General features: G+C 39.8%; 1 protein-coding gene across 4 annotated transcripts in view; it reads left to right on the top strand.

Moving 5' to 3' along the window:
* The window catches only part of mtmr12 (myotubularin related protein 12), an 83461-nt gene that overhangs the window by 44532 nt on the left and 26841 nt on the right, over nt 1-12088 (top strand). For all 4 annotated transcript variants that reach the window (XM_072572596.1, XM_072572586.1, XM_072572577.1 and 1 more), the window contains exons 8-10: nt 4895-4970; nt 6534-6640; nt 11517-11647. In XM_072572596.1, the coding sequence (XP_072428697.1) occupies nt 4895-4970; nt 6534-6640; nt 11517-11647 (314 nt within the window). The remainder of the gene's footprint in view (nt 1-4894; nt 4971-6533; nt 6641-11516; nt 11648-12088) is intronic.

Below are 12088 nucleotides of genomic sequence, written 5' to 3'. Positions count from 1 at the left end.
TGTCCCTGAGCACTGTCCAAAATCAGCTGATCCAACACTGAAGTGTGGCTACCCTAAAGTGACTGTCTCTTGGCATAAAAAATTTAGTTAATCCAGTATTGATTCCTTTAATTTGCCTGCCTCTGAGGTCAGACTGACTAGGTTAGTGAAGAAGGCATTTGGTACGCTTGCTGTTATTTGCATTGAGTATTGGAGTTGGGCGGTCATGTTACAACTTACAGGACATTTATTAGTCTACTTTTGGAATACTGTTTAATTCTGGTCTCTTTGCTACAGGAAGGATGCTGTGAAATTTGAAAGTGTTCAGAAAAGGTTTTCAAGGAGGTTGCCAGGATTGGAGGATTTGAGCTGGAGGGAGAGGCTGACTAGGCTGAGGCTATTTTCCCTGGAGCATCTGAGGCGGAGGGGTGACCTTCAGAGGTTTATAAAATCATGAGGGACATGAATTGGGTGAATAAATAAGTATTTTCCCCAGGAAAGGGGAGTCAGAAGCTAAAGGGCAGAGGTCGAAGGTGAGAGGGGTAAAAATATATAAGGGACACCTTTCTCTCAAAGATGGCTGTGTGCATGGAATGAGCTGCCAGAGGAAGTGGTGGAGGCTGGTACAATTACAACATTTAAAAGGCATCTGGATGGGGATATGAATAAGAAGGGTTTATAAAGATATGGGCTGGGTGCTGGTAAATGGGACTAGATTTATTTAGGATATCTGGTTTATCCACCCTCTGAGGTCATTTTCTACTGTGTTTCCCTTCATTTTTTTTTTTTTTTTGAAGACTTCCAACTCCTCTTCAACTATAATGCACCCATCCTCCTCTTCTGAAGACAGCGGCAAAATATTAATTTCGGACTCTGCCCACATCTTGTGCAACCACGTTACAATGTACATCTCTGCTAGGCTCAAATTTTTCCCTCAGTCATCCTCTTTCTTGAATAACATGTGGAATAACGTGATATAACATAACATTTTTTGGATTTTTGTTCATTTCACCAGTGTTCGAGAACTTCACTGATTTTGTAAATTTTTTTTAAATCAAATTTTTTGGAGCTGGGAATTATGAACATTTGGACTGTGGATAACACTTTGTTGTGAAAAGGAAAACAGACCAAATAAGCTTTTCTTTATATGAGGGGCTAGGTATGGAAGTGAATTGCAGGCTAGTTTCTAATCCATGTTCTTCAGATGCTTTGCCACAGAGAGAGGATATTATGTTTAAACAGACAGCAGAAGTAGGTTATTAATGAAGCCAGCACCTGAAAAGACCTTTATACTTAAGCAGATGGCAGATGTTGAATAGTAACTGAGGTATGTGGAGGAAATGGTCAGTCTGTCTGAGAGTGGTCGGAGTTTGAATTGGGTTTCTGTGGATAAAGGAAACCAGCTGTTAAAGCTACAGCATGAAGACTTGAATGCTTTCCCCTCCCCCCCCCCCCCCCCCCCCTCCCCCCTCCCCTAAACCACCTCCAAGCAGCTCTTGGAAGCTCAATAAAAAAGCTAAGTTCAATGTATTACCGTCTTTGTCAATAAACTGTAAAAGTGACCCTGAATGGCATCTTCATAAAATCAATCAGGAAGCTATCATCTATGCCTGTCAAACAATGCATTATGAAAATCATTTGAGCAATCTGGCCAGTTTTGATATTTTCTTTTTAGCTATGTTTGTCTGTCTTCTGTGTGCATGGGGCTGAGGTCTTTTGGGTTATGGCGTAGACCAATTTGATTATCTTGTTTAATTTTGCTGTGCTGAAGTTACTGTATTTTCAATAAATTGCTAAGATACAAACTGATGTCCAGAATTGATTATTGTAATCCATTTATTTAAATTGATTAAAATAACCATCGATTACTGGAAATCTGAAACAAAATCAAATTGCTGGAGACACTCAGTGGGTCTGGTGGCATCTTTGGAAAGAAAGCAGAGTTAACATTTTGGGTTCAATGATCCTTCAAAACTGATTGTAGCTAGGAAAAAGCTGATTACATATACTGAAAATAGGGAGGATGAAAGAAGTAAACAATGGTTGAGGTTGGAGCCCAGAGAGAAAGCCGTTGAGCAGACAAAGGTACGGATAATGGTCAGCCTGGGAGAATAAACATCTGCTTCATGGGGACCATTTGTAGTTGACAATGGGTTGTGTGTGGTACAGCCCATGTGATAAGGCCTGGCGTGTGGGGGTTGGGGCAAGGACATGGAACAAGGCCCTAAAATTAATGAATTTGATTTAGAGTCCTGAAGGTTGCAGGGTTCCCAAGTGGAAAATGCAATGTTGTTCTTCCAGCTTGCACTGAGCTTCACTGAGCACTGTAGCAAACATGAGACATGGATGTTGGCCAGGGAACATGATATTGTGTGGAAGTGCCAGGCAACTGGAAGGTCAGGGTCATTTTTGCAAACAGAATGTAGGTGTTCCGCATTGCAGTTGCCCAATCTGTGATTTGTCATAGATGTACAGCATGGAAACAGACCCTTTGGTCCAACTTGACCATGCTGACCAGATATCCTAAATTAATCCAATTCCATTTGCCAGCAGTTCACCCATATCACCAAATGGGGCGGCACGGTGGCTCAGTGTTTAGCACTGCTGCCTCACAGCACCAGGGTCCCAGGTTCAATTCCAGCCTCGGGGGACTGTGTGGAGTTTGCACATTCTCCTCGTGTCTGCTTTGGTTTCTTCTTGGTGCTCTGGTTTCCTCCCACAGTCCAGAGATGTGCAGGTCAGGTGAATTGGCCATGCTAAAAAGATTGCCTGTACTGTTCGGTGCATTAGTCAGGGTAAATGTAGGAGAATAAGTCTGGTAGGGTTGCTCTCTGTTGGGCCGAAGGGCCTGTTTCCACACTGTAGAGAATCTAATCTAATAAACCTTTCCTATTCATATATCCATCCAGATGCCTTTTCAATGTTCTAATTAAATCAACTCTTCTGGTAGCTCATTCCATACGTGTCTGACAAATTTGCCTCGAGTCCCATATAGATCTTTCCCCTCTTACCTCAAACCTATGCCCTTTAGTTTCGGAATCTGCTACCCTGGGGAAAAGACTGTCTATTTACTCTGTCCGAGTGCTTCGTGATTGTATAATCTTCCACAAGGTCTCAGCCTCTGCTCCAGGGAAAATAGCCCCAGCCTATTCAGTCTCTCCCTATAGTTCAAACCCTCCAACCCTGGCAACATCCTTGTAAATCTTTTCTGAACCCTTTCAAGTTTCACAATAGGTGGAAAGTTTGTGCTAGGAATACAAATAGCTCACAGCAATAATGATAGACTAAGAAAGGGGCAGAAAGTTGGCAAATGGAGTATAATGTGGAAAAATGTCAAGTTTGTTTTAGAAGTGAGCACAAAAGAACAGCAATAATTAAATGGAGAAAAAATGACAAAAGCTGCAACATGAAGGGCCTTTGTGGGTATTTATGCAGAAAGCTAACGTAGCTGCAGCAGGTAATCAAGAAGGTTAATGGAATGTTGGCCCTTTATTTCAAGGGAGTTGGAATGTAAGAATAGGGAAGTCTTACTTCACTGTACAAGCTGCTGGTGGGACCATATCTGGAGCACTGAGACCATTTTTGGTCCCTTTAAAGATAATATGTCATTTGAAGGCATTTCATTGAGCGTTCACTAGGATGATCCCAGTATGGAGGGATTGTTTTGAGAACAAAGGATAAACCGATTGGGATTTTACTCATTGAAATTTAGAAGAATGAGAGGTGATCTCTTTTTTTTTGAAACCTTTTGAATTAGAGTCACAGCCATGGAAACAGGCCCTTTCATCCAAATTGCCTGCACTGACCAGAATCCCAATCTGATCTTGTCTCATTTGCCAGCATGTGACCTATGTCCATCCAAACCCTTACTATTCATATACCCATTTAGATGCCTTTTAAACATTATAATTGGACTTGTCTTACAGACTTGACAGGGTAAATTGTGGGGGAGATAGTCCAGCAATAAAACCACTAGGCTGTTAATCCAGAGACCCAGGTTTGATTCCCATCATGGCAAATTTTGAAATTTTAATTCAGTCAGAAAAAACACACAAATCTGAAACTAAGAGCCTACTGATGACCATTAATCCATTGGTTGTCAGGAAAAGCCTATCTGGTTCATTAATGTCCTTTTTAGGGAAGGAAACTGCTTTCCTGACCTGGTGTGGCCTATGTGTGATTCCATCCCGCAGCAATGTGGTTGACTCTTAACCATAAATGGACCATAAATGCTGGCCTTGCCATTGATATCCTGTGAGTGAATGAGTGAATAAAAAAAAAAATCCCCCTCCTGGGAGATTCTTTGACTAGAGTGCATAGTCTCAGAAGAAAGGGGCATCAGTTTAAGAGATTGAGATGAGAAGGAATTTCTTCTGTGGGTTGAGGTTATTTGGAACTCCTTTCCACAGAGCTGTGGGGGCAGAATCTTTGCATATATTTAAGACCGATTCATGATCAGTAGGGAATCTCTTCTGGGGAAAGGGCAAGAAAATGGATGTGAGGGGTGTCTGAATGGCACAGCTGGTTTGAGGTTGAATGGTCTACACCTTTCCCAGTTCTAATGGTTTTATGGGAGAAGTTGAGAAATTTTAGTCATGTTTTGATTTCTTGGGTTCTGACCCCCTTCTCTCCACACCACCCCCCCCCCCCCCCTGCTAGATCATACAGTGATGGGAGATAAATTCATTGTAGCTTTTAAAATGAAAGTGAAGTATACTGGAAAAGGATGAGGGACTAGGTGAAAAGTACAATTCTTTCTGTATATTTGGAGAAAATTTTATATCAAAGTATTAAAAGGAAAGGAAGCTATTTGAACTTCACAACACCATGCACTTGCCTGAGTGAATTGTAGCCTATTTTGTCAAGTTCAGTAAATTCTGTATTTTTAAGAGGAATTGATTTGTTTTGGTTGCAGACTTCCACAGTTCTTTGCTGTTCCTTTATCTGTTACTGATGATGACATAAAGAAATACAAAGGAAAAGGAATTCCTGTAAGTTTTGCTTAATGTTTCTTCTACTTGCTCAACCGTAAACCTACCTTAGGTGCTGTCAGTAACTTCCTTTGTGATCTGTTTTGTAAATCTCTCAACAGTTATTCACTGTTTTTCTCAAAGCCTTTAAAGAATTGAGTAGGTTAAACTTTTTTAAGTGCGTGTACACAGAATGGGCAGAAGTTGGAGCACTGAGAATGTGATAACTTCGCACAGAATTAACGATATTGCCACAAGTTATCTGTTAATTTGTAATGACTTTAACAAGAATCTTTTAAACTAAGACTATATATACCACTACTGGGGGAAAAGTTCAAATTTAGGAAGGATGATGACTCCCAGTGATTTGATTTTACATCTCTTCCTGTGGCCTCACCCCTCCCTAACTCAGTTCATCCAGTTCTGCAACCTTCTGATTTCTATCCTCATCCAATTGCGCCCTCCACCAAGGGCCACCGCTGTAAACTCCACCCCCCCCCCCCCCCCCAACTATTTTATCTGGAGTCAGGAGACTGCCTTGTTGTACTATTTTTGTTTTGGCCCATTATTCAAAGCCTGAGTACCAACTGGAAATCTTGCTATGTGCAGGAAAGATCAATTGGCAGATCTGGGGAGTAGGTGAAAGTGAGGACTGCAGATGCTGGCGATCAGAGTCAAGATTAGAGTGGTGCTGGAAAAGCACAGCTGGTCAGGCAATATCTGAAGAGCAGGAAAATCTCGTTTTGGGCAAAAGCCCTTCATCAGGAATTTGATTCTTTGATTCCTAGTGCCTGAAATGTCGATTTTTCCTGCCCTCTGATGCTGCCTGACCTGCTGTGCCTTTCCAGCACCACTCTAATCTTGTCTCTGATCTGGGGAGTAGCTGTGCAAAAGAAATCTGTTTAATTCGCAGGGAGCTGTCATTGCAAAGTGAGGGGGAGAACTAGGGGCTTCTGAAGATGTGTAGCCCAACCAGTGATCATCTGAAAGAACTGAACCATTGTAGTTTGTCACAATTTATCTTCAAAATGGTATGGAATTTTAGGACTAAACTGGCATGATCACATCATTGTGCATCTGTGTGTGTCTGTTCCTGTATCCACTGCTGACTGAAGATTCCACTCCATACCTGTAACTTGCTGTTTGCAATTCCTTCCATCTTGCGCACTCCAAGCTCTTGTGCATTGCACCCTTTTTTTTTTAGTTATTGTTGTGAGAAGTATCTTTAACTACCAAATCCTACACTCGAATATTCATTCCTTAAACATTCATCCTTCATCTGAAAATAGAAATTGTTTAAAATTCACAGCTTGTTAGACAGTATTTGTGGAGAGAGATACAGTTAACGTTCAGTGACCTGTCTTCAAATTCCATAAATTATTACTCTTTAAATCTGTTTTCCTTTTTTTTTATATCTATGAAATGCTCAGGGTTGTATCTCTGAAATAAAGATGTTGTGTAACACATGAAGTGGGTTTTGGACAGATAATGGTACATGTGTCTGTCTATTATTTTAAATTTATACTTTGCTTTTCCAAATAAAAGCCTATTACATTTTGATGTTTCTAAATAACCCACATGCAGCTTTGGTGTTGGTCTCATCCCAGTGGTTGTGCATTGCTGAAGATGACCGCTCTCCCTGAAGCAGCTGATGACAGTACTTCACAAATGGACAAAGGTTGGATTGAAAGGTTGGTAGCTAATCTTATTCATGCATAACTTATGATACACATTTGGAGTTCACATTGGGAAGGGTGTATTTTGCTGTGTAATGTGTACATTAAATTTTTCCTTCCTGTCACTACTATGGAAAGTGTGATCAGTCTTGTATGGTTGTAAATGCCACACTGTTCAAAATGTCTAAGCATAAGTAATTTAGTTGTTCTGTGTGCGTTCTCATGACTGGAGAGTATGATGCAGAATCAGCATGGTTGTACACGACTGGCAGTTCATATTAGCTTGGGTATATAAGGTACTTCTGAGTGTGTGACACCTCTGGCCATTCCCTGGGCTGTCTGATATTGAGGGTTTAATGTATTACCCCTTGAAATGTGCTGCTTCAAATTTCATTGCATGCCTCCACATGGACCTGTTGAGTTGCAGTTATTTTCTTAGAGGTCTGTAATGCAGAAGTTTGTATGGCTCTTGTTTTAGATTACCCTCGAACCATTTGTATTGAACATTTTTTGTTCATCCTGAGAGCGTTCTCCATAGATCTATTTGTGGTTTCTGTAATCAATCATACAGGCAACCATTACCTGGTTGAAATGTATCTGTTCTTATGGCATGTAAGAACCAGCAAAAAGTGCTTAATTTCCTTGAAATTTGAAGCATAGTACAGGCAGTGACTTGTTAATGTCACCACTGTGATTGAGATGACCTTGCTAATCTGCATGAGCAAACCTCTTGTAATTTGACATGCCAATACATTGGTGTATTACTGCTTTTTAATTGAATTTAGAAAGAGGAATGGAATAATAATTGACAAAATGTAACACTGTTTGGGTATTCTTTAACAAAAGGCATTCTGCCTCCGTATTTTCATACAGCACCACAAATTTCTAGCTGCTTCATAAAGATGATTGCGCTTGTGAATTGTTACAGTTCATGATCTTGGAATTTGCACTATTTTGACCAAGTAGTCATGAAGATTAATAAAATATGCCCGAGTTGAAGGCAACGTAGTATTAGTAGCAAATCTATCATTGACTTTTTTGTGATTGAGACCACAAGATTTGGAATTTATCTTTGTTAACCTTGCAGAGTGCTAGAATGCATTTCATAACCGCAAGACTGTTAAGGGATCCAACCAAGCAAACTAATCTGTCCTGAATCTCTCAAACAAAAAAATGTTGGAATCCTCAACAGATGGTGATCATCTCTGGATGAAAGTAAATGTTTTAGGTTAATGTGCCTTCAACAGAATCTTATCCTGTTACTGTCAGAGTTAAGTTCCTGCTGTGAGATTTGAATCCATGTCTCTAAGGTGTTAACTTGGTCTTCTGGATTGCTTGTCCACTGAAATTACTACTGTGCCGTTGTGTCTCCTACTAACACAGATACATGTTGCCTCTTCTGCACTCCATTTAGAATTGTATCTGCAATTTTGTGTCTGTTATTCTGACTAAAATTAATTGCCTCTCATTTGTCGGCATTCAACTTCACTTGCCATCTTTCTGATCATCTGACCAGTTTGTCAATTTGAAGTTCTGTACTGGCTACCTCCCATTACACAACATTAAGTTTCATATACTTCAACAAACTTTGGGATGAAGGTTTTGGCCATTAATATGTATCAGGAAAAGCAAGGACCTCAACACTTTGGATACCATCAGAATTCTACCTTTAGCCCAAAAACATCTTTTAACCATTCGTCTTTGTATCCTGCTGTGAATTCCACATCCATGTTGAAACTGACAGTTATGCAGTGAGCTCCAACTTTGGGCACAAGTCAATTTTGTGGTATCAAATATCTTTTGCAAATCAAAGTACATTATTATCAACTGCATTGCCCTTATCAACCCTCTGTTGCATCTTCCAAAAATTCTGACTCCATAGATGCAATTTTCCTTAAAGAAATAAATGCATATTTTCTTTAATTAACCCACGTTTATCCATGTGACTGACAATTTTCTCATGATCAAATGGTTTGTCAGCTTGCTCAGCCATTCAATGTTATCATGGTTGACCTTGGGTTATAACTTCTTTCCTGTTTGCTCCTACAATTCCTTGAGACTTGTTAATGTACCAGTCCTGAATGTCATCAGTGGTGGAGACTCTATTTCCTCTGAGGCAGAGAATTCTAAAAATAAGCAATTCTTTTGGGTGAAAATACTCTTTTCATTTTGGTCCTAAGTGATCAACTACTTATCCAGAGACCACGCCTCAGTATCTTACAGTCCCTAGCATGTGGGCATGATCTCTACCACTTACATGTCGAGCCTTTTCAGAATCTTGTAAGTTTCAAGAAGATTACCTATCATTCTTCTAAACTCCAGGAAATATAGACCCAAATTGATTCATGCCGCATTCAAGGGAACCCCCTCTACCAAAGGACTAATGTAATGAATCTTTCGTTTATTGTTACCCAATTTATTGTTTCCAGAAATTTACCTGCCACAGAAGCTAAACTGACTGGCCTGTACTGAGGCTTATCCTTGCATCACTTTCTTTTGAACAAGGGTGTAATATTTGCAATTTCCAATCCTCTGTCACCAACCCAAGCCCAAGGGAGACTGAAAGGTTGTGGACAGGGCTGCTGTAGTCTCCATGCTTACTTCCCTCATTTATCCTTGGAGGCATTATATCATTACCATTAGGTATTGAAAGCTTATCCAATATCACCACTTTTTCAATTTTAAAGCCTTGAAGTGCCTACATTTCCTCCCCTGTCACCATGGTCATCATGCTTGGAAACATTGGTGTAAAGTTTTCACTTAATTCACAGCTGTGCCCACTGCCTCCATGTGCAAATTTCTTTTTTGGTCCCTAAACAGCTATACTGGTTTTAAATATTAATTGCCAATACAAATCTTTGGGATTCATTTTTTATGTTGGCTGCCAGTCTCTTTCCAAACTCCCTTGTTGCTTCTCTTATTTACTTTATCACCACCCCTCTGAACCTTCAGCCTGGTTCTCAGTTTTTTTTTAACTTTACATCTGACAAGCACACTTAACTTCTATATCTGGTCACCTCGGAACCTCTGGGTTTGCTTGCTCTATCTTTTCACTTTTGAGAGAATCCATTTTGCCAAAAGTTGTGCCTCTTTTGAGGGATTTGGGGTCCTTGTGCGTGAATCGCAAAGCTAGGATACAAGTTCAGCAGATAGTAGAAATGACAAACGTTGGATTTACTTCCAAGGGAATTGAGTATCAACAGGGAGATCTTGTTAAAATAGTGCAAGTTGTGATGCAGAGTGGTGCCAACAATGCAGGTTCAATTGCTGCACTGGCTGAGGTCACCCTGAATGTCCTTCCTTCTCAATGTGTTCTCTCTTTTCTTCTCCCCACCCCCCCCAAAAAAAGCAATACCTGCAGCTACTGACCCTCTTTTTTTCATTACACAAAGCTGACTGGTTCTCTGGGACTGTTTTTGACTTGACCTTGAATAGTTAGAACACATCAGGAGAATATTTTAAATGGTTTCGGTCCTCTCATCTAAGGAAAGATATATTGGGCATTGTAGGCATTTCGTTAAGTTGATCCCAGGTATAGAGGGATTTTCTTTGAGGGGAAGTTGAGTAAGTAGGCCTGTACTCATTGGAGATTAGAATGAAAGGTGACCTTATTGAAACGTGTAGAATTCTTAGGGGGCTTGACAGTAGATGGAGAGGGGTTTTGTGGAAGACAGTAAGACTAGAAGGCATAATCTCAGAATTCACTACACTCCAGGCACACTCATATGTACGTCAACCTTGATTTTTACTTAATTACTTCCTTCGTACTCTGACCCCTCCTAGCACCTGATACTTGGTTTGCTTTTGTTATGGTCTGCTAACCTATGATGTAAAGAAAAGTGATCAATGTATTTGTGCAGGAGATTTTTTTTGTTCCTTTTACCCAACCTAGACTTGCACCCACTTCTCATTCTTACCAGAATGTGTTATTTCATTTGTGTTTAATAACCTTTCTAAAATAGCAAATAAAGTTGATGTCCATGTGTAATTTGTTGCAGTTCTCCTCAGTATGACTATTGCCCTCCCCCTACTTTGGTGTCATTGCACATTTAAAAATTATGCTTTTGATTTGAGTCAAATTGTTAATGTAACCATGACCGGCAGTGGTTGTAACACACTCTTCCTTATGGAAGACCACTTCCTACTTTCTGCCACTCTACCAAACTGAGGTAGTTATCAGACCCAGTTTAACAGGTTTGTTCTTCCCCAGTTTGGCGAGCTTGGTCAGAGACATTATTTGTAGCACTTGAAGACCTTTTTTTAAAAACTTTTGCCCTCTAGATCTCAGAAGTACATATGGTGCCTTTGTTTCTACCCAGTAGTCGTCAACATGAAGTACCTATTTGACAGTTGGGAGGAATGGCACCTGGTACTAAAAGGACAAGAGCAGCAGATAAATGGGAACATCACCTGTAAATTCTCCTCCAAGGCACTCACATCCACACTTCACTTCAAAATATATCACCATTCCTTCAGTGTCACTGGGTCAGAATCCTGGAACTCCCTCCAAAATGGTATTGTGGGTCTAGTTACACCAAATGGATGGCTCACCACCACTATCTCAAGCGAATAGGGATTGGCAATAAAACCTGTGAATGAGTTTCAAACATCGGTTTTGTTTGAAGTAAGACCTTGCAATTTCATTTCACTACTTTATTTCTTGTTTATTTTTCAATTTTAAAAATCTAGTCAATAATGGAGTATTCCAGTATTTTCCAGTGGACTCTGCCTCAGTAGATCTCTCCATTTGTTGGATATATGTACACCGAGGATGATTGTGTGCACGCAGCATTTGTAAGAAATATATAAAGTTTAAAATGTTCTGTTTCTACCCCTCACTTGCAAGGCTTTTACTAAACTAATGGTTCCATTCTCTGCTTTGGATTCACAGGCAGCTCCAAATTCTTGGTGAAACCCATTCTGTGAATTACATGGTCAGGACTGAGATCCTTTCAGCCACTCTTCCAACTCTACAGGAAATACAGGCTTCTTACAGCAGGTTTAAGCAGTTGTTCCTTACAGGTAAACTCACTTTGTACATTGGAGCCACCTTTTGGACGGTGGTAATGGGTTTTTCTTGCTTGTTAAATGTGTATGCTGTATATTATTATTAACAACATATTGTGGGTTAACTTTTAATTGTAATATGTTTCAAGCATTCTAGAAAGTTAAAACTACAGTTGACATTTGGCAAATATGGACCCTCCTGTATTACAATCCTTTCACGTTATGGAGTAATGGATTTGCATAGAGATATGCAGATTATTCAGTATTTAACTAGACTGAGTCATAAATAATACAGTTTTCTTATTAATTTATAAGAAAACTGTAAATTGATTTCAAACTAGCTATGTATTTGAATTAATTTCCAAAATTCCTAAATGTTTCAACAACATGCACAAAACTAACTTAATATTATTAGAAAATGTAGGCATTATGGTCTGAAATCAATATTGGTTCAGC

The sequence above is a fragment of the Chiloscyllium punctatum genome, chromosome 1, assembly GCF_047496795.1.
Source record: "Chiloscyllium punctatum isolate Juve2018m chromosome 1, sChiPun1.3, whole genome shotgun sequence".
Taxonomy (NCBI): domain Eukaryota; kingdom Metazoa; phylum Chordata; class Chondrichthyes; order Orectolobiformes; family Hemiscylliidae; genus Chiloscyllium; species Chiloscyllium punctatum.
The sequence above is the reverse complement of the archived record's forward strand: the minus strand, read 5'-3'. Positions and strand labels throughout refer to the sequence as shown.